The sequence below is a fragment of the Hyaena hyaena genome, unplaced genomic scaffold, assembly GCF_003009895.1.
Source record: "Hyaena hyaena isolate Hyena2069 unplaced genomic scaffold, ASM300989v1 scaffold_183, whole genome shotgun sequence".
Lineage (NCBI taxonomy): Eukaryota > Metazoa > Chordata > Mammalia > Carnivora > Hyaenidae > Hyaena > Hyaena hyaena.
Window position 1 is genome coordinate 1,081,621 of NW_024080815.1, and position 23,233 is coordinate 1,104,853.

Consider the following 23,233-nt stretch of genomic DNA (forward strand, 5'->3'; position numbering starts at 1 on the left):
CCCCCACCATTTCCACCCTTCTTCTCCCCCTTGTTCCTCCGTCAAGTTCCTCCTAATCCTCCTATACGTGCAAACATATGATATTTGTCAGGAAGGTCTTTTTAAGCCATCCTATTTTACACTGTCAACTATCATCTTTCATCCCTCAACATTCCATTTCCTGCTTTATTTTGCTCTAAAGCCCCTATCACTACAGTACACATAATTTACCGGTTTATCCTGTTTATTTTCTGTCTCCGCTGTGAGAATGTAAGCTCCCTGAGGGCAGGGGTTCTTGTCTGCTTTTCCCCCACAATACCCCGGTGCCTAGCACGGTGCCTGGCACACGGCAGGCACTCACTAAGTGCTTACTGAAAGAGTGAGGCTAGTGGGCCAGGAAAGTGACTAGGAGAGAAGAAAGGAGAAGCCAGTACTGGCAACCCTTTGAAGATCTCTGGTTGAGCAGCTTAAGAGGAAATCAGCGCCAGGAGACTTTCTTTACGTGGGGAAGACTCAAGCACATTTACAGCATGTTAGGGGGTAGAGTAGCTATGAAAGAGACTGAGGATATGAGAGCAAGGGTATCTCGCTATATCAAGTTTGGGAGGAAGCAGAAATGGATGGCCTCACCAACCAGGGACCTCTCTGAAGGGACTAGGGCAGGAAAGCAGGTGTAGATCTGGGGGAATGAACAGAAATTGAACAAGTTCATACCTGGTACACAGTTTTCAATCTCAGGGTGTGAGTTCGAGCTTGAGTGGTGAAGGGTTGAGGCGGCACTTTGGAAAAAAAGAATGCATGCTGCTTAGGGTAGAAGAGGATTGCTCAGCAGTGCTGCCCTCCCCCCCATTCCTGAAACCATAAATCTGTTGCAGAGTTTCAGGATTTTCCCCAGTTACATTGGAAGGCCAATGATAACCAAAGGTGTAAGCCCTAGTATTATTTAAAAATTATTAATTTTGATAAAGCCCTTATTGGACACTTTGAGCACTAGACAAAATGCTAAACTCTAAGGGATAATAAATCAATGGGTAAATGATAGGAATAATCACTGCTGCTGACCCAATTCAGGGCACCTCCTACTAACCAATACTACTCAAGATGGTGCCCCTGGAAAGAGCAAGTCTTGACGACAGATCTGAAGGGGAATAGGGGCCCTGTGGCAAAGGACTCGGAAAGGTTAGTCTAAGGACCTACACAGAGGGCTGTGTATAGCATACACGAGGACCGGAATCTCAAAAGAGAAGATCTACAGCGAAAAACAAAGCCAGTTAACTACAACTCATGAAAACGGGCCCAGACAGTCTAAAATGCTGAAACTGACATTTCGGAATCAGGAGTAGTGGTCGTGCAAGGAAAGATCCCTAATTTCCAAAGGGACCAAAGTAGGATTAGAAGGGCTTCATAGTGTCATGAGCTCCTTGGTTATCTGCAAAACCTATAGAATCTTCTGCAGTCCATAATGACAAGACTATCTCAAATTAAAGACTATGTCAAACTATCAATTTTAATAGCTGCCATTCATTATTCATACCATGCTATGTATGTTACCATACTTTATTTCCATTTTATAGACGAAGAAACAGAGGCTTGGAGAGATAAGAAAGTTGTCCTAAGTCATAGCAATAAACAAGGGTCTGCATCAGAAATCAAACCCAAAGGTGTCTGGTCCCAAAAACCATGCTTTTAACCTCTATTTTCTCTTTCTAATGTTATTTTTTCTTATTGAAAACACAGGAGGGATGACTAGTTTTAATGTATTCTTATGAGATTTCTAGTCATTCTTTGATGTATGCAGTAGGTATTCTGAGGAAGGCCTATTTTTATATGAAATTATTGACTAAGTCATCTAACATGTATTATGCCTTTCCAATCTTTGTGTCCTATAGTGGGACAAGAGGTGTCATGTGAATGGCAGTCCTTGAGCCCAGGAGAATTCAGTGCTCAAGCACAGAGATAATATGTGGAGAGATTGTTATCAGTGACCTTGAAGAGTCATATTCTAGAAAATTAGGAGGGTGGGAGTAGACGAAAGCAGTTTCTGCAAAGCACAGAGCTATGGGTTTATGCACAATCTAGCTTTACCATTACTGAAGTCATGGTTAGCAGGCCCTTGACAGGGACAGCAATGATCACTGAGACCCGGCACGCACACCCCAAGAGCAGGTCATTTCAGACCAACCCCGCTGCCTTCTTTGAGCTCACAGAACTACCACTTGCGGCGGCAAGCAGCTGGGGCTGGGCGGTGGGCCCCTTTACAAGAAGCAAGTGCTCTTCAACTCACCATTTACATCCCCTGAATTAACACGCTGAGGCACAGAATCAGGACTTAAGAGTTAAGGATAGCCAAAGACACAAATAAGATCTTGCACCTGGCTTCAAAAACCCAATTGAGTCAATCTGAGATAGGGAAGGGAATGTTTCAGGAGCAACAAACAAAAATGTCTTTGAGTCAGGGCGCACCTGGCTGGTTCAGTCGGTTAAGCGTCGATTTCGGCTCAAGTTATGATCTTGTGGATCGTGAGTTTGAGCCCCATGTTGGGCTCTGTCTGACAGTTCAGAGCCTGGAGCCTGCTTCGAATTCTGTCTCCCTCTCTCTCTGCCCCTCCCCTGTGTGCATGCTCTCGCTCTCTCTCTCTCTCTCTCTTTCACTTGCTCTCAAAAATAAGTAATAAAACACTTAAAAAATGTCTTTGCATAAGCCGATAGCAAACTCAGTGAAAGAGGAGTGTGATAGCTGAGAGAATAAGGAAGAACAGCTTTGGCTGCATTGCTGGAACCTGGCATCTGTGCTAGAACAAAGGAGGGGGCAGCCCTGTCCTAACCTGGACTGGGCCACCACACTACCATGTAGCCTTCTGGACAGCCCACTTAGAGAGGTTCTGCTAGTGGTTTTCATTTCCCCCACTCCCCACTATGATCTCTGCACTGCTCTGCGCCCGGAGGAAGCGGACCCCTACACGTTGCATTGCCCGGATTCCTCGCCCTGGTGACTTCCCACTGGGTCCAGCCAATCAGAAGCACCAGCAAGAGACGCAAGGGCAAGAACAGAGAACACAGAGTATCTCTTGTGCCAATGTCTCCCTGCTCCGTCTCCACATTCCTGACAGCGGCTGTATCTCTGTCCAGTGTCAGGCAGCACCCCCTTCCGTGGTCCCAGCTCTCCGTGGGTTCCAGTTTGCTCCCTCTGTCCCTTCAGGTCTAGAGGTGGTAACAGCTTCCACCTGCCTGTTACGAGCTCCTAAATTCCTTACCATCCTTTCTTGGTTCCCTTACTCCTGCCCTCACCTCTGAAAATAGTCCCTTCACTATGGTATTTTCAAAATCCCGATTGCATTGACCTTCTGTTTCCTGCAGGGCTCCGTAATGAAACTGAAGGGGTTGGAGGCCAGCAGGCCAAAAACTCACGCCTATGAGGACCAGCCATAGGAACAGAGCATGGCTGCGCTGAAGAGAAGACTCCAGGACACAGGCTAATCCACCTGAAAGCGAAGGGCAATTATCACACTCCTTCTCCAGGCTCCATGAACAGCAGTAGAAACAGAGAGATCAACTCTGTATTTTTACCATCAACTTTTCTCAAGAGTTGGTGAAAGCGGGGTGGGCACTCTCAGTCGGTCACCGACTTCCGAAATTCTGAGTTGTTTAGTCTTCACTAGAGACTCCATACCAGGAATACAGGAGGAAAATGTGAGAAGGGTAGTTTAGGGCTTTCCAAGCCAGGAGTTCATGATTCGTTACCAGCCATACACCACTCCGGCTGTGGTTTACCAAAATAACCAAACCCGGGGAAAATCGTTTCTGCTCACTCCAATATAGAAAATAGAAGTTAGTTAAGTTTGATCATTCTCAGCACTTAGGTTCTTTTTTTATGCTTTCAGATACATCAGAAACAAGGAACTTATTCTACATCTCAGCATCACAGCCTTCAGAAGGATTATTCCCAAACCACCAAGCAGTCTCTGAAAAACGTTCATCAAGCAACTTCTATCCACGCATCTATCATTAGAGCTTCTTCAGAACTGTCGCCTCACTTTTCAAACCAAAATCCACGATGTGAAATCTGCTAATGAGACAAAGGATTCTACATGCAAATTGTCCTGCGGGGTGGGGAGCGGAGAGAAGATCACCTCAAGCTACCCTTGGTGGGGGAAAGAAAATGTTTTTCACAAGAGCCCTCAACTCCCGAGTTCACAGAAGGGTCACGGCGCGTGATGCTAAACGTGCCTAATCCGAGTTTTCCCCCTGACTGCGAGTTCCTCACTGATTCCAGGGTCCGACCGCTAGGAAAACCAGCTTTTCCACTCATTCATTCAACAAACATTTGAGGCCGATCACTAAGAGCGCCCTACGGGTCCCCGGGGGCGGACACCAGATCCAGGGGCCGATCGAGGCTGCTTCTGGAGTTCCGTGGGTCCAGGAAACGAGCTGCTTTGAAAGGCCAACGACTGCAACGAGTGCGGCGCCCAGGAAAGTTTCCGCAGGAACTTGGGGAACGCTAGCCTTCGGGCGCGGAGGGGGCGGGGGCGCGGGCCTCCGGGAGGACGCCGCCTCCGGCTGGGGGCCCCGCCGCCCCCCTCGGGCCACGCGGCGCCCGCCCCCGGCCCAGCGCGGGCGTCGCCGGGTCCCAGGGACGCCCTGCCCGGGCACCGCCGGGCCCTCTTCGCCCGGAGCGGGAGAGCTGCGGCGACCCGAGCGGGGCGCGCTCGGCCCCGGGCCCGCGTTTCGGGCAGCGCGCTCCCGCGCCGCCGCGCGCCCCCACCACCGCGGGCACCCGCGGCGCGCTCCCGCCCGGCCCTGGAGTCCCGGCTCTCGGCCCTGCCCTGCGGCGCGCCGGGCCCGGCCGCACTCACCCTCCTTGGCTTTCTTCCTCCGGGCCAGCGTCCCTCCGAGTTTCCCCAAGAAGGAGTCATCTTTCTTCCGGGACGGGGGCGACTTGGGAGTGGGGGACTTGGGGACGGAGGGCGACTTCTGCGGGGACGTGGCCATGGCGGTGGAGCGGGCAGCCGCGCGCGGGCCGGCCGGGACGCGGAGCTGGCGCTGGGCGGGCGCGGCGGGACTGAGGCTGCGGCTTTCCAAACGGAAGCGGAATTATTCCAAGCATTTGAGGCAGCTCACGCTCGCCTTTCCCTTCCCTCTCTCCCTCCCTCGCGCCGCCCTCCGCCCTGGAAGGAGCTGCGCGCTCGGGGCCCTCGCCGTTCGGGCCTGTGTCCGCGCCCCTCGGCCGCCCAGAGCAGGGAGGGCGCCCCAAATCTGCCCCTTGTGGGACCGGCGGCCTTGTCTCCCTGTGTGTGTGTGTGTGGGGGGGGGGTGACCCTCCAGCCTGGGAGCGCTCGAACCTAGAGGACGGACGCATTGCCCATGGACTTTGCACCCCACACAGGTCCTGGTACAAATCGAGGGTTCGGTGATTTGTGAAACAAAACGACCTGCTACCCTTTCCCCCAATGTCTTCGCTGGGCTGTTGGGTGAGGAGCTCGCTCTCCCTCTAAATTTCTACCTGTACAGTTAGGCCCATGTCCCGTGCCCAGGAAAGTGAGTCAGCTCCTGGAAGTGAGAGTGCACCAAAGTGTGTTTAAGGTATATCCATGGTCCTGCACTTATGTATGGCTGTTCACCTCCTCTTCACCCCCCTATCCTGGACGGAGAAGTTCAAGGTTCGTGAGCGCAGGGCTGAGGCTTCTAATTCTTAGCAGATGCCCGCATCTCAGCAGCTCAGTGGCCTGTACAAAGGAGGATCCCAAATGTTGGTGGATACGTGAATGGGAAGGTCCGACCGACCGTGGGCTCCTGTGAAACAACCCTTATCCCAAACTTCTTCTGCCTAACTGAATGCAACACAACGGCGACCAGACTCATTGGGGCAAACAGGGGAGGGACACAAGTCTCGGTGTTTCAAGGACTCTTGCTGGAAATGATGAGAAGGCCCATTTTATTGTGCTGGCCCACCTGAAGTTTTCATTTGGATTCTCCCGGCGGTCTCTCACAGGCCCCCTCACACAGTCGGTTGGTAACTGTTTCCTCCGAGTAGCTGCAGCTGGTTGAGCCTGGGTGATCACCTGATCCAAAGAGCGCAAATCTTTGGAGAGCAGCCAATCAGAGTCTCAATCAAGGATATGAACTGCGTTAGAGACTGTTGTCAGAAGTTGAGCACTTAGAGATGATCATGAAGACTCCAGAATGAAGTGTCCATTTTTAGCCACAAGCACCCAAATTAGTAGAGAAAAAACAAAAAACAAGGGAGCAGAGAAGTGAGTTCAAGAAACCTAATGTGGCCTAATGAAAAACCATGGGGAGTAATTGCCTGGACCTTGAATCTCTTCCCAGGGCCCACTGTCGTTCCCCAGAGGGCCAGCCCGTGCTTCCTTCCTAGGACATGTTCCTAAAGCTTTAAATAACATATCCGCCTTCACTCGAGCTAATCAGCAAACTGACAAGCAATAATTCCTGAGAACAGAAATTTAACAAACAAGACGGCCAACAGATTCTCAGCAGAGTATGTGTTCATTTCATCTTTGTGTAAGAGCCAAAATGTTACCTTTTTTTGAAAATTATACTTCCGTTGATGCCTCTTACCTAATGAAATGCAGAGAAGTCATGATGACTGCTAAAATTTTCACCCAGGAATAAGTAAAGATGAAGACACCCTCTCAATGCCAACTACCACCCTGATAAATCTTAAGATGTGGAGAAGTCAAAATAAATTGTTTTACATCAGTAATCATTCATGTTCAGAATATTGGATAGATAGATAAAAAACATCTCCAATCTGATCTCCAGACTTGGAAACTCTTGTCAGGGAATCATGAGACATAACAGCACAATAGCCATGTGATTGTGGCCAACTTTACTCACTTATCTGCGTCTCCATTTCTTCATCCAGAAAAAGGAATGGCAGAACAGAATTGTGGTTCTCAAACCTGATAGTGCAACACAATCCTTTGGGGAGTTTGTAATAAATATTGACTGGCCGTCTCTAGAATTTCTGATTTAGGACATCTGAGGTGAAACCAGGGAATAGGTGTTTTTTAAAGTTTATTTATTTATTTTGAAAGAAAGAGAGAGAGGGAGCATGAGCAGGGGAGGGGCAGAGAGAGAGGGAGAGAGAGAATCCCACACAGGCTCCACACTGCAGTACATCCATGAACTGTGGGAACAGGCCTGGAGCAGAAACTAAGCGTTGGACACTTAACCAACTGAGCTGCCCAGGCGCCCCAGGGAATAGGTATTTTTAAGTGGGGATTACATCAGGTGACTTGATGGGGCTGATCTGCACACTGATATTTGGGCACCTAGAGCCCTTTCTAGCCCTCACATCCTGTGGTTCTCTTTTCTTCACCCATTGCTGGTATCTGTATGCAGGGCTTAGTCCTAAATATGGTATGGTCAAAATTATACATGGAAATCTCTTAAATTTTGCGCATGCATGCTTTTGAATATACAAGTCTCTTTGGTCATTTTTATGCATACTAAGTTTGAAAGCAACTTGAGCAAGACCAAAAAGAGGAACAAAGTCTTGATTGTTGAAAGCTGGCTCCCAGAAAATACCAGCAAAATAAGCTGTAGAGAAGACAAAGCTTCAATTTATTGTACACCACGGTAGGGAGGGGCCTGCCTTGGCAGAGTCTTGTAGCATCTTGGACAGCGGAGGACGAAGTGGGGGATATTTGTAAGGTTTCAGAATCTGGTTTAAGACACGTCTTTCAATGAGATAGTGCTGGTTTAATTTTGGTTAAGGATCATACTAGTTTAGGATTGGTGGATTAAAAAAGGCAAGTCTTGTAAAGAGTCTTGGAGTGGGGCACCTGGGTGGCTCAGTCAGTTAAGCAACCAACTCTTGATTTTGGCTCAGGTCAATATCTCGCAGTTCGTGAGGTCCAGACCCTCACTGAGCCCCGCATTGGGCTCTAAGCTGACAGTGCAGAGCCTGCTTGGGATTCTCTCTCCTTATCTCTCTCTGTCCCTCCCTCTTCTTCCTCCTCTCTCTCCCTCTCTTGCAAATAAATAAACTTTAAAAAAAAAGAGTCTTTTAACAGTTAAAAGAGAGAGAGAGTTAATAGCGTTTTCAATGCTATTGAAAAGTTTAACGGTTTTACATTCAGTTCAGTAACATTTTGGGAAAAGTTCTTGAAAAGCATGATACAGTTTTTGTAACTCTTACCTTTCTGTGAAAGATATTTCTGGAATAGTTATGTTGATAAAGACAGTGAAATGGTGAAGACCCATTAATATAAACAGTAACCTGTATGGGTGTGAATGGTTTCCAGGGTCTCAATATTTTGCAGTTGTCGTTTTCAAAGCTTTCTGCCTCTAAGAAAATTATCAATCTCTCTTTTAAGAGAGACCCCCATTGGGAAATGAACAATGAATTATAAATCAGTGCTCCTCCCTTTTGGGATGAGCATTGGGTGTTGTATGTAAGTGACAAACCATAAGAATCTATTCCCAAAACCAAGAGCACACTGTACACAATGTATGCTAGCCAATTTGACAATAAATTATATTAAAAAATAATAAATTCTATATTTTAATAATAATAAATAAATAAATCAGTGCCCCTTAAAGTAGAGTCTGAAAACCAGTATTAATCTGCAAACTGCTATTGATTCTCAATGATATAAATACAGAAATTGAAAGTGTTTGGACATTTTTATACGATTTTAGCAATGCAGGTTTATATTTGTTTAATATAATTTAAAAAAAACCCTGGAAGCTTGTATTTGAAATACCTTTTCATTTTATTTTTCAATTCCTTTTTATTGATTTTTCCAAACAAACTGGTCTAGGGTGGATTGGTCCTTCACCACAGATCATTTGGAAAGCGCTCTTCTAAACTCCTCCGTTTGCTTAGAGTTCATACACTCCCTTTTAATACTTTGCTTCTCTAGTCTTTATGGATATGAATTGAACTAATTTTTGTTCAGAAGATTAAATGAGTTAATGCACAGGAAAGCATCTCACAGAAGGTCTGGCACTGAAATAGACTGAATTTAAATCCTTCTTAATCAAGGACACACATCTCGTGCTGTTTTTGACAGGATACATAGAAGAACCTGTACCAGCTCCCTCCAGTGTTAGTCGGTATCTAAAATCACAGTCCCACTAGTGAGCTGGCCCCTTTCATACTTTGTCACTGGTCTCATCTTACCCAAGGGTTGATGACAAGGATGGCTCGTAAATGAAATGTGTGTTTCTGTGAGACTCTGCTGAATCTCCAGGTCAGTCTCTCCTTTAAATCTAGACCTAGGCATACCGCCCTGGGAGAGTACAGACCCAGGTTCCAGTGCTGGCTCTGTAGCTGGGTGATCCGGGACAAACTGCCACCCTTTCTGCCCTTCCATTTCCACCATCAGGAAAGTGAACGCAGTACCTACTAAGGCTGAACATTGCACATACCTGAAGATGAGCAATTCTAATGTAGGTTATACCCAAGAGGAATGAGTACATGTGTGCTCTCTGATACATTTTCTGGAAAGTTCATGGCAGTACCGTTCAAATGGCTATTAAGAGTGGAATCCAGAGGCAGCTGGGTGGCTCACTCAGTTAAGTATCCAACTTGAGCTCAGGTCATGATCTCACTGCCCATGAGTTCGAGCCCTGCATTGGACTCTGTGCTGACAGCTCAAAGCCTGGAGACTCCTTCAGATTCTGTGTCTCCCTCTCTCTCTGCTCCTCCCCTGCTCTCTTTCTCTCTCTCTCAAAAATAAATAAACATTAAAAAAATTTAAGAAAAGAAGAGTTGAATCCATAACTAAATTCTGATAGTCACACAATGGAATATTATACAAGGAGAATGAACAATCTGCAAGAAGCAACAGAATGTAGCTCACAATTTGGAGGGTAAAAAATCACACACAAATAGAGAATATACTCTATTCACAGAAAGTTCAAAGATAGGCAAAACTAACCTCTGATGTTCGAAGTCAGGATAATGATGAGCCTTGGGAGGAGGGGTCGTGACCAGAACCGGGCAGGGTAGGTGGGAAGGCGTGAGGGAGGCTACTGGACTGGTAATGTTCTTTTTCATGATCTGGTACTGGTTACATGAGTGTGCTCCCTTTGAAAACTCGTGGTGCGTACGCTTAATAATTTCAACAATTTTCTGTAGGTATATGGTACTTCAATATAAAACGGGACAGCATGCCCTTTAGGGTCTCCATGGTCTCCTTCTCCAATTCCCTGGGTGATCCATATCACTCACAAATCCATAGAACTCACACCAGTTCCCTTCTGTCCCCAGACCTTCTCTAGGAGACCATTTTCCTAGCTAAGCACGTGCTACCCTCAGCTACCCAGGATTGTTCCTATCCTGGCCTTTACATCTCCCTCAGCGATCCCAGCAGGCAGGGCCTTGTAATTTACAAGGCAGGATTAGGTAGCAGAGGAAGGCTTGGGGTTCCATTCACCATCTTCAGGCAAGTCTCCGTGCATCGTGTGCAAGAGACTCAGCTTCTCTGTGTCTCAGCTTTCTCATAATGAGAGCAAATGAACACTTGCCTCATAAGGTTGTTGGGAGGATCAAGAGAGTGTAAGTAAACTACTTCACTCAGTGCCCAGCAGATAAGTCTTAGCTCAATTGATTATTATTATCTCATTGGAGACTCAAATATTATCTCTATTGTACACGTGAGTAACTTGAAACTCAGAGAGTTTAAACAACCTGCTTCAGATCATACGTAACTGAGAGACCAATACTACTTAGAATCTTTTCTCCCAAATGTCTACCCACAATTTTCAGCTATGCTATAGTTCCTCAGAATAAAGACTGTACTTTTTAGCTAGGTGCATTCACATGACTGAACGTTGGCCAGTGGGATGTAACCAAACATGTTGTGTGACACTTTCCAGGAACCCACCTAACAAACAGGTAGGAAAAGGGTGTTCAGTTTCTCACATCGACAGACTACATAACACAGGCCAAGCCTCCCGCTGAGAACAACTGGAAAAGTTAAACGAAGCGCAAAATAAATCTTCTTGAGAGCATTGGAAAGTTAACGAAACTCACAGAACCATAATCTCAGAGAAGGAACCCCAGAGAGGTGAGACCGTCACTTGGGACTGCTTTCCCCCAGGGCACCTGCCAATTTCAGAAGCAGCAGCTGAGAAGCTAGGAGGTTGAACTGGGCAGTTGCCAAACCTCAGAAGGATAAGCAGACAGATGTTCAGGGGCTCCCAGGAACCTCCCCACCCTCCCTTGCTAAAAGACTACCTTCTAGTAAACAAAGAGAAAATAAAGGCATTTAAACTAAAAAACACAAGTGGGAAAAATTGTTAATAGCAGGTCCAAACAGAAATAACGTGTATGACAGAAAGTAAATCATTCTAGATGGAAACTTGGTGAACAGGGAGACAGAAAGAACAAATAAAAGGGTAAACATATGAGTAAATTGAAAAGGATATTAACAAAATAAGATAACAATCATGATGTCTTATAGGGTTTAAGGATATAGAAATCAAATTAACATACACAAAAGCAAAAGCATTTCAATTGGGGAGTGAGTAAATGGAGTTATTGTTCTAAGATCCAGGCACGGAAGAAGTAAAGGTAACAATTTACATTGGACTTTGATAAATCAAGAAATCATGTTGTAACCTCTAGGCTAACCATTAAAGAATAGTAAAAGAGTAACTATAACTAGTAAGATAATGGAGAGAAAATTGCAGCCTGTGTGCTCCATTCAGACAGATTTCATAAATTGTGTTTATAACTTATATGTCATATTTAAGCAACTTGTCTTTTTTTTTTTTTTTGAGACAGAAAGAAAGACAGATTGTGAGTGGGGGAGGGGCAGAGAGAGAGGGAGGCACATAATCCAAAGCAGCCTCCAGGCTCTGAGCTGTCAGCACAGAGCCTGACACCGGGCTCAAACCCACAAACCGTGAGATCACGACCTGAGCCAAAGTCGGACACTTAACTGCCTGAGCCATCCAGGCGCCTCAAAGCAATCTTTCTTGGCAATCTGTTTTCTTTTTATTTTGTTGTGTTATATTTTCATTGTATAGGTTAAAAGCCCAGGATATAGAGGAAAACCAAGCATCTCAAATTAAGGTGAAAGTCAAACTGAGGAGGTTTTCACTGGGGAAAGTTTTACATTTCCCAAATGTGAAGACCATCTGTTATGGGTTGAATTGTGTCCCCTAAAAATTTATTGAAGTCATACCTCCAGAGCCCCAGAATGTGACCTTATGTGGCAATAGAGTGATTGCAGATGGACTCAGTTAATGTAAAATAAGATGTCAGGCAAATTGGACGAGGATGGGCTCCCAACCCAGTAAAACCAGTGTCCTTACAAGAGGAAGGTTTGAGCACTGACCTGCACCGAGGAAAGATGACATGCAGGCACACAGGAGAGAGACGGCCACTGGAATTATGGTACTGGATGCCACGGGACGCTTGGGGAGGCTCAGGAGGCAGCATTGCAGGGGACACGCCTTTGTCTGGGACTTATACCCTCCACAGCTGTGAGAGAACACATTTCTGTTGTCATAAGCCATCCAGCTTGTGGCCCTTTGTGGATGCCCTACAAAATTAATATACCATCTGAGGGACAAAATGGGAGCCCCCTGCAGATTATGAAGAGGGATCTACAGAGGGTCTGGATCTTAATCAATAATCAGAGATTGTTTGACCACATCAAAGCAGCGTGGGCTGGGTGGGGTGGGGTGGGGAGGTCGGGGAGGGGTGGCTCTTGATAAAGAGAAGCCAGCCAGAGCCTCCTGGGGACTTCTTTGATCACTGAAAGTAAAGTGTGCTCTTGGGATGAAAAGAATGTGTGAGAGATAAAAATGACTCTGGAGTGGGACTCTTAAGTGAGAACTCTTAAGTGAGAGTCCCTCTTGGGAAATCTGGGGTATTTAGCAGTGGCTTTTGAAGGCCAGGCTGCCAGCGAGCATGTCCTTCAAGAGTCCTGCTTGCCCGGACTAAGGCAGCAGACGGCAGGGTTCGGGTGGGGAATGAGGAAATGCATCAGGGCAGGGAAAGCTAGAAGACCTCGGCCTTGATTTGTGACATGGGGGACCCAGAGTGGGGTGTTGTTGAGAATCACACCGGATGATGCCAGCCCACAGCGGAAAGTGTCCCAAGATCTTTGAGGCAGGCGACCGGCTTAACTACGAACTGTAGGTGTTGGAGAGGGATCCCTCACCTGGGGATGACAGCTGAGTGCCAACGACAGGTACAGATGGAGCTCTCAAATTAGCAGCTCCTACTTGCGTGGCCTAACAGAGGAACGGAGAACACTCCAGAGGAACAGCCCCAGGGGCAAAGCTTTCAAGGATGGAAAGGAACAGTCGTCAGACACTTCAGACCAAGCCAGGCAAGGCTACCTGGGGTCCCAGTGATTCTATTTGTGTAACAGAAACTGTGTCTGTGTCACAGAACACGTTATTACCCCCACGGTCGCCCCTCCCCTTCCCCAGACCAGTGTGATTGGAGGAGCAAGGTCTTCTTTGCCATGGTCATAACCCATCTTCCTCCCCCACCTGCCTCCAGCATCCTGTGGCCTGGGGGACAAGAGTCTCCCCCACTTCCATCTTTGCTAGGACAGCTATTAAGGCTTATTTAGATTTTAATGTTTCCTTTTAGGGAGGAAGTTAAGAACTATTACATCTAACCATCACCTGGAACTCCGTCACCATGGCCAGATCTTGTCCTCAGGGTGTACTTTGAGAACTTTGGCCAAATTGGTCAGCAGAGGCCAGCTCAGAGACAGAGTCCCAGAAGGGAGATAACAGTGCCCTGGGAAGTGCAGTCCCTGGTCTGGTTTATAGTTTCTATCTCCTCTCCTGGGAACTGCCCATTCTTACCTGTTCTGCTGAGATTTGAGGTATGGTTTTCTATTTCTGCTGTTGGGATTAGAATGGTTCAAGATTGACCATGCCCATTCCAATGACAAAGTCATACTGTGGCTATTCCTATTTTAAAATTGGTGCCCAGGGATAGCAAACTGACTCTTGCAAGGAACCTGTGAGGGCAGGAGGAAGAAAATAAGGGTCAGTTCCATTTCACAGATGAAGACATCAAGGCACAATCACACTGTCCAGTGAGCAGTGGTGGAACTATAAATTGGGCCCTGAATTAATGACTTTTAACTCAGATTACCGTGTTTAGAATGATCGATCATACTTGTTGGGTTTTTACTGAGCTATTGACCTATTTTCAAATCACACATGGTGTTGAGACTACTATATGCAAACATACATGCACTTCCCCCACATTCTTTTGTGGGGTTTTTTTTTTGGCATTTCCTGTTTTATTTCAAGTTTTTATTTAAGTTCTAGTTAGTTAACATATATGGTAAAGTTGGTTTCAGGTGGAGAATTTAGTGGTTCATCACATACGCAATACCCAGTGCTCATCACAAGTGCCCTCCTTAATACCCATTAACTACTTAACCCACTCCCCCACCCACCTCCCTCCATCATTTCTCTATTTGTTCCCTATCATTAAGAGTCTCTTATGGTCTGCTCCCCTCTCTCTCTTTTTCCCCCTTCTCGTATGTTCATCTGTCTTGTTTCTTAAATTTCACATAGGAGTGAATTCATATGGTATTTGTTTTTCTCTGACTTATTTCACTTAGCGTAATACACTCTAGCTCTAACCACATTGTTGCAAATGAGAAGATTTCATAGTTTTTGATGGCTGAATAATATTCTGTTGTATGTATATGTATGTATGTGTATGTACATATGTATGTATATAACATCTTTATCCATTCATCAGTTGATGGACATTTAGGCTCTTTCCATAATTTGGTTATTGTTGATAGTGCTGCTATAAACATTGGGGTGCATGTGCCCCTTCAAATCAGCATTTTTGTATCCTCTGGGCAAATACCTAGTAGTGCAACTGCTGGGTCATAGGGTATTTCTATTTTGAACTTTTTAAAGAACCTACATACTGTTTTCCACAGTGGCTGCACCAGTTTGCATTCCCCCAACAGTGCAAGGGGGTTCTTGTTTCTCCACATTCTCCTCCACATCTGTTGTTTACTGTGTTGTTAATTGTAGCCATTCTGACAGGTGTGAGGTGGTATCTCATCATGGCTTTAATTAATATTTCCTTGATGATAAATGATATTGAGCATCTTTTCATGTGTCTGTTAGCCACCTGGATGTCTTCTTTGGAAAAATGTCTACTCATGTCTTCTGGCTGGTTTTTTTTGTTGTTATTTTTTTTTAACTGGATTATTTGTCAGGTGTTGAATTTGATAACTTTCTTTACAGATTTTGTATATTAACCCTTTATCAAATGTATCATTTGCAAGTATCTTCTCCCATTCCACATGATGACTTTTAGTTTTGTTGATTGTTTCTTTTGCTGCGCAGTTTTTTTTTTTTTTTTTATATCAATGAGGTCCTAATAGTTCATTTTTGCTTTTGTTTCCCTTTCCACCAGAGATGAGTCAAGTAAGAAGTTGCTGTGGCCAAGGTCAAAGAGATTGCTGCCTATATTCACCTCTAGGATTTTGATGGTTTCTTGTTTCACATTTAGGTCTTTTATATTTATTTTTAAATTTATTTTTGTGTATGGGATAAGAATGTGATCCAGTTTCATTCTTCTGCATGTCGCTGTCCAGTTTTCCCAGCACCATTTGCTGAAGAGACTGTCTTTTTCCCATTGGATACTCTTCCCTGCTTCGTTGAAGATTAGCTGGCCATACATTTGTGGGTCCATTTCTGGGTTCTCTATTCTGTTCCACTGATCTATGTGTCTGTTTTTGTGCCAGTACCATTCTGTCTTGATGACCACAGGTTTGTACTATACCTTAAAGTCCAGAATTGTGATGCTTCCAGCCTTGCTTTTCTTTTTCAAGATTGCTTTCCTTTTTCAAGATTGCTTTCTATTTGGGGCTTTTGTGGTTCCATAAAAATTTTAGGATTGTTTGTTTTAGCTCTGTGAAAAATGCTGGTGGTATTTTGATAGGGATTGCATTGAATGTGTACATTGCTTTGGGTGGGATAGACATTTAACAATATTTGTTCTTCCAATCCATGAGCATGAAATGTTTTTGCATTTTTTTATGTGTGTCCTCTTCAATTTCTTTCATAAGTGTTCTATAATTTTCAGAGTACAGATCTTTTACCTCTTTGGTTAGTTTTATTCCTAGGTATCTTATGGGTTTTGGTGGAATTGTAAATGGGATAGATTCCTCAATTTCTCTTTCTGCTGCTTCATTATTGGGACACAGAAATGTAACAGATTTTTCTGTACATTAATTTTATATCCTGAAACTTTCAATTCAATTCATGTATCAGTCCTGGTAATTTTTTGGTGGAGTCATTTTGGGTTTTCTACATAGAGTATCATGCCATTTGTGAATAGTGAAAGTTTGACTTCTTTCTTGCTGATTTGGATACTTTTATTTCTTTTTATCTGATTACTGAATCTAAGACTCCCACTACTAGGTTAACTATCAATGGTTAGAGTAGACATCCTTGTCTTGTTTTTGATCATAGAGGAAAAGCTCTCAGTTTTTCCCCATTGAGAATGATATTGGCTGTGGGTTTTTCATATATGGCCTTCATAATATTGAGGTCTGTTCCATTTATCCTTTCTCAAGGGTTTTTATTAAGAATGCATGCTGTCTTTTGTCAATTGCTTTATCTGCATCTATCAAGGGGATCATATGGTTAGTATCCTTTCTTTTATTAATGTGGTGTATCACATTGATTGATTTGTGAATATCAAATCACCCCTAAAGTCCAAGAATAAATCTCACTTGATGGCAGTGAATAATTCTTTTAATGTACTGTTGGGTTCAACTTGCTAGTATCTTGTTGAGGAGTTTTGCATCCATGTTTTTCAGGGATACTGGACTGTAATTCCCCTTTTTAGTGGAGTCTTTGCTTTTGGAATCAAGGTAATGCAGGCCTCATAGAACAAGTTTGGAAACTTTCCATGCATTTCTATTTTTTGGAATAGTTAGAGAAGAATAGGTATTAACTGTCCTTTAAATGTCTGGTAGAATTCCCCTGGGAAGCCATGTGGCCCTGGAATTTTCTTTGTTGGGAGATTTTTGATAACTGATTCAACTTCTTTGCTGGTTATGGGCCTGCTCAAATTTTCTATTTCTTGGGGGACCTGGGTGGTTCACTCAGTTAAGCGTCTGACTTCGGCTTAGGTCATGATCTCACAGTTCATGAGTTTGAGCCCTGCATCAGGCTGTTTGCTGTCAGCACAGAGCCTGCTTCGGATCCTCTGTCCCCCTCTGTCTCTGAACCTCCCCCATGTGCTCCTTCTCTCTCTCTCAAAAGAAATAAACTTAAAAAAAATACTTGAGTTAAAAAAATTTTTTTTATTTCTTCCTGTTTCCATTTTGGTAAATGTATGTTTCTAGGATTTGTCCATTTCCTCCAGATTGCCCAGTTTCTTGGCCTACAATTTTTCATAATATTCTCTTATAATTGTATTTCTGCGGTGTTGGTTGTGATCTCTCCTCTTGCCTTTGTGATACTATTTATTTGGGTCCTTTCCTTTCTGATCAGTCTGGCTAGGGGTTTATCAATTTCGTTAATTCTTCCAAAGAACTAGCTCTTAGTTTCATTGATGTGTTCAACTGCTTTGTTTCTATATCATTTATTTCTCCTCTAATCTTTATTACTTCCCTTCTGCTGAATCTAGGCTCTAGTTGCTGTTCCTTTTCTTTCTCTTTTGGGTGCAAGGTGAGGTTGTGTATTTGAGACTTTTCTTGCCCTCCCCCACCCCCACATGGTCTAAGGGCCTGCAGAAACCAGCTTACTCCCAGCTGGTCTCCAAGACACTCCCTCCATGGACACATTCTCCCTTCCCTTCAGCCTTGTGTTCTTGCTTCCCTAGCTTTGGGAGCTGGGATTTGACTATGTAGTGCCACGCTTCTCAATTTTGGGGCACAAAAGTGCCCTGGTGGTCCATGGTAGTGTGTCAGAGGTACTCAATCACCCAATATAAACAAAGATGTATCTTCCTAGAGTATCATGTGTATTCAGAGACTTTTGTGAGGGGTGGTGGAGGTTAGGTTACTTAACTGTTCTAGATCATTGCTTTCATGTTAGAGTCTCTATAGAAGCAGTATGGAAGGAAACACAAAGCACTTTAAAGGGACAGCTTTGGCTTCCTTCCATTCCCATATTTCCCCTGATCAGGGCTGGGCTGTGAGGTGCTGGGGGAGTGTGACAATGGGGACCGATCTAGGAAAGGAAGGGAAGGAACAGGTCAACAGAAGATACAGGCCTTGGTGGGGATGCAGGGTAAGGCTGTCCAGCCTGGTGGTCGAGGGCCCAGGCTCTGGAGGCTAACACCTGGATCTAGCCCCAGGTCAACTACTTCGTACCTAGAATACAAGATAAGCTGAGCCTCTGTGTCTCAGTCTTAATCTGAAAAGTGGAGTATCTTAAGGATTTTTGCTTTCAGGATTAAATGGCACAACACACTTACAGAGTTTACTACAGCACCTGGCAGGTGAGGCGAGCTGAATTCACAGTATCCAGTACCCTGATCAGAGACTGAGGGGCTCCTCAGGGGATCCCTGACAGCATTGGTTGTGCTTGTCATTTTTCCAGAAACCAGCTGTGAGAGGGAGTGAGCATGGAACTACCACACATGCCCTGAAGGCGGAGTGATGGTGAGCGGCAGCTAATAGGCCAGCGCGTGGCTGAGTCCGTGGCTCTGAGAGCCGGAGGAGGCCAGATGAGCCCCGGCAAGGGCACAAGGAAAACTTGCAAAGTGCCATCACTGGCCTTGGTGCTCTCCCTGCTGCCGCAACGTTAGCGCTTGCCAAACAGGGGCTCTTATCTGCAGTTATGTTTACTTTTTGTTGATTTTCGATGGAGAACAAATGGATCATTGCAAATATTCCATCAGCAGACAAGAGCTTTCAAACAAAGGAGGAACTCCACGTGAAATGCTGGGGACTGACCACTTGGTTAACCTGATGTGGCAGTTGTGATGTAGGATGCTCTCACATATCATGAACATTTGCACGCACTGGGATTAAGAACAGAAACAAACAAACTTGGTCCTCAAAGTGTGCATTGAAGAAAGAGGCCAGTTCAGGGCAGATGGGAGCATTTCTCCTGAGTGAATGAAATATAAAACCAAGCCATGCCAGGTAAGAAGGTAAGAGGAATGAGGAGGTAAGCCAGGATCAGCTCCATCTTTCCCCCTCCCCTCCCCAAGGGTAACTTTCTTTGTTGAAAGAATACACCTGAGGCAAAACTTTTTCACTCCTCTTTTTGCTCAAGTCCAACGTGCTGGTCAGCTAAGTCCCTCCAGGTGCCCCAATGGGATAAAGCATCCAACTGTTAAGTCACAGACTCCCACATGAAATCAAAGCTCTGCCCCGCTCCTTTCACTGGAAAGAAAGAAATGAAATGGACGCTTGCCCCCAGAGGTGCCAGACCAACCCCCCCCCCCATGAAAATGTTCTGATTCCTTCAACAGAAAACCATTTATTTTTGGTTCATTTCAGTATTTATAGCAGTGCCCACGTAATGCATTTCAGTCCACATGAATAGTTCCCAATTGTCAGAGCAAATTAATCTTTTACAAGCTACTCAGCAGTGAGGTTTGAAGATAAACAGTAGGTGAAATAGTACACGCTCCCCTGTACGTGAACCTTCCTATTACAATAAATTACATTTGAGCTCACCACATCCAATGACTGCCACTCTCTCCGTTCATGTGGCAGCCCCAGCTGCCCGCTGCCACTTCTGCCCTGCTGAGGTAGTTCTCTGATCAGCCACCTGGGTGGGACTTGCTGCCATTTTCAGTTTGGTAGGAAAAGCCTGTAAATCTGCTTCCTGGGAAGACAGACACTGCTGAATTGTCATTTGCCTCCAGAATGCAGAAAACATCAATTTCACTGCGGCTCATCAGAGTTGGAAACACCTGCCACTTCCTTTCTCGGTTGCAATTAACATGCTGCATCTCAGCATTGATTGATTCCAAGCAGCCTAACACTGCCAAAGTCAAGGTCTAAATGAAACAGTACAACCTGATAGTATTTTTCACAGTTTTAGAAGCGAACTTATTTTCATTGCCAAAGAAACACTACAACAGTTGGGGGATACAAGTCTTTATACTTGAGATAAATGTGAGCAGAAGAGGCTGATGCTTATAATAGAAATAGTTCTTTATCTTTGCGTTTATTTGTGGGTAGAGTGAAGGACTAATAGTCTTCCCTCATGGCAGCACCTGCTGGAAGCTGCACAACCTCACAGGCATTCAGAGATTGTTTGTTAAACAAAGAGATCAACAAATGAATGCTTTGGGAGAGCAAGCTTAAGACATGTCCTCTTGATCCGACTTATGTAAAATCCTAAACTGGCAACTATCATGAACCCTCTAGCTTAACTTAGAAGCCGTGTGAGACTGGCCATGAAATATGACTTGGACCTGGGGCTTTCTGTCTCATTCAGAGACCTAAAGTGTCCAGCTTTGATCACAAGTGTACTTTTATGGGACAGAAGAAGCTGTCTGTCTTCACCAGAATCCTACCCATACTGTATGAAGCAGCTGTCTTTAAAACATACAGTATTTCAGACTTTGAGGGTCTTAGGATGTTCTTTATTGTGAATAGGAATGGAATTGTTCAAAATAATTCACCAGCTACAATATTTGTGTCGTTTTGGAAATGTTCATTGAAATGGTTTTAAATGCTGGTAAAACTAAAAGCCGGTGTGAGTCAAAGGCTATTAAGTATGAGTGTTGTGTTTCAACTTGGCCACATAAGACTCAGCTGTCAATGCCAGAACATAGTCTTTGGGAGAGAAAATGAACAAATTGCTTTTCTCATCTATTAACAGGATACGAGGGCCGAGAAATACCTTCTTTCTTGGCCCGCCTGAGGAGGATCTTTCTTTTAGATGAAAATTGAACAAATTAAAATAAGTGGCAATACATTCTTTTGTATCATAACAATCCAGACACTACACAGGTGAGCATCATGTTACATATATGCAAGTAGCAAGCAGCATATTTTCCTAGAACTGACAGAGACCACTGGGTTTGAATATTTCTAACTATTCCAGAATAAAAACTGAAGTTCTGTATCTTTTTCTTTAAAGGAATTAAAATTCCTGAGTATCCAGAGTCTTATTTTTAAATGCCTGATGGCTGAAAATATTATTTTAACTATCTCCATAAATCTTTAATACTATACAAGTAACTCACTGCCCCAAACATCTGGGTTATTTGTATGTTAAATAGCTTATATAACAATAGAAAGTGCTAATAGCTTTTCTCCAAGTTATAATACAGGAAAATCAGAATTATGAGGAAATTGTATTAGCAATTTCCACCAAATATATAAATAAGAATAGATAAATAGCCACCAATGGCATAGTTTAGATAGCTAGATAGATGCCTGCACATATTCCCCAATAGAATTCAGGCACTAGAAGATCTGACTGTCTTTTTTATAAAGGAAAAAGGAAGAAGAAGGAAGGAAAAAAGAATGACAACCTTCAGAATTTGGTCTCCCACGGGAAGGTTGCCTTTTAACCCCACCCAAAGCGTTGGTGCACTTGGGAAATCCAGTTACAGTTCTGATTTCTGGCTTATCAGCTGGCCAGATGCATGTGCACAGACGGCATCTCGGACAGCAGTGGTTCATGGTCAACGTGTACTGCAGAGCGTCAGGTCTCCAGTCAGAGCCAAGTGTTGCAAAGCACCTTTTGTTCCATGACACATTTACACACTTGCAGAAACGAGAGGCCAAACATATAACAAAGAGTTCCTCAGTCTGTCTCTTGTCAGCAACAGACTGAATCTTCAAAGAATCCCATTGAGTGTAAACAATCAAATACTTTATGACAACAGATCACTATTTAAAATCGTTTCTCTGGTTCCCATATGAACCATCAAGAGGACCCAGGAATCTCCTGTCCGTGCACAAATTCCATCTCCTGGCTTTCTTTTCACATTGAAAACGTCACTTAAAAAGAAAAAAAACCCCATGACCCGGTATGAGATTCGATCGAGGCATTTGGTAAATGGGGTCACTGCACTCAGCTCCAGGGTGAAGTCAGAAGTGGTTCTGTGCTTGTCGCGGGGAGCTCCCGGGGAATCCCTAGAGACACTGCTGGAGACCCTTCCCTTTGGACCCGAGAATGTTGCCACCAGCAAGCTTTCTTCGCCTTGGATCCCGAGTAGCACTACTGGCCTCACTGATACTTTATCAACAAATGAGTGTCCCTTTTGGCCATTGCCAACGGTTATAAAAAAGCACTGGAAAACGATTCGTTTTCTAGGAATACTTTTCTCTACGTTCCAGAGACAGTAAGGAGAGGACTCTGAGAACAAAGGCTTTTCTAAGCGGGCAGTATTTGGTGAACGCTAACAGTCTTGCAGGTATGAAGTTAAAAGTTTGATTTCCTTCTTTCCCTATTTTTTTAAAAATAAAATTAAGGCTCAAATGTTGTATTAAACTCTCATTGCTTATGTATATTATATTAAGGCTTATAAATACAATTGGTAAATTAAATTCACCCTGGATTGAATTAACACCTGCTATAAGAGATGTTTGCTTTATGTAATCAGTAATCTCAAGGTTTCTCCTCTTTCTCTGCAAACACAATTTAAATATTAACCTAATCTTTAATCCGCGGCTGCTTCTTTCTGACATTTGGAAACCGGTCATCCATGAAAAAAAAAGGCAAATATGGATATATGAATGAAAAGGCAGCTTTTTAAAAATCTTAAGACGTGTAACTCAATGAATTGGGGAGATACGTGATAAAAAAAAAAAAAAAAAAAACACAGCAGGCAAGTCGATTCCTGTGTCACTTTCCGGGGAAAACAATGCTGGTCATCTGCCAAGGTCACCTCCAGTGTGAGACCTTACCAAGGTGACTGCCAATTCCCTAACCATCTTTGTATAGTCTTCATTATAATTTCTGAAAGGGTCTCGGGCAGCTGTACTCCATATGGGAGAATTTTAAGAAGAAATCTCAGTAGGGTGTCACTTAAGTTTCACGTATGGCAGATCCTACGAAAGGAGCCGCGAGTGAGTGAGGTGTGCCTGGCCTGACCCTCAGCCAGCATCCGGGGGGGAGCGCCTTGGGCTGCTCATGTCCTGCTCAGCTGACAGCCCCTGGAGAATATGAAGCTTTCAAAGTGCTGGTCTTCCGCCTTTTCTCTGATGCGCTGCTCCTCTAAGGAGTCCACGAGTCTGTCCCTTTGTTCAATTACTTGCATCATCTCGCTGAGTATTTCTTGCTCCTCATTCTGATCATTCTCATCTTTCTGGCTTTCTGAAAAAATAAAACAAAACAA

The 23,233-nt window shown here is 44.4% G+C and overlaps 2 protein-coding genes across 2 annotated transcripts in view; both read right to left on the reverse strand.

The window, feature by feature from the left end:
- The window catches only part of PARVA (parvin alpha), a 165,212-nt gene extending 160,170 nt beyond the window's left edge, over window positions 1-5,042 (reverse strand). Inside the window, exon 1 of the mRNA XM_039240899.1 lies at window positions 4,833-5,042. Within this exon, the coding sequence (XP_039096830.1) occupies window positions 4,833-4,968 (136 nt within the window). The 5' untranslated portion in view covers window positions 4,969-5,042. The remainder of the gene's footprint in view (window positions 1-4,832) is intronic.
- Window positions 5,043-22,745: 17,703 nt separating this feature from the next.
- MICALCL (MICAL C-terminal like) overlaps window positions 22,746-23,233 on the reverse strand; it is a 56,702-nt gene continuing 56,214 nt past the window's right edge. The window contains exon 11 of the mRNA XM_039240907.1: window positions 22,746-23,211. Within this exon, the coding sequence (XP_039096838.1) occupies window positions 23,027-23,211 (185 nt within the window). The 3' untranslated portion in view covers window positions 22,746-23,026. The remainder of the gene's footprint in view (window positions 23,212-23,233) is intronic.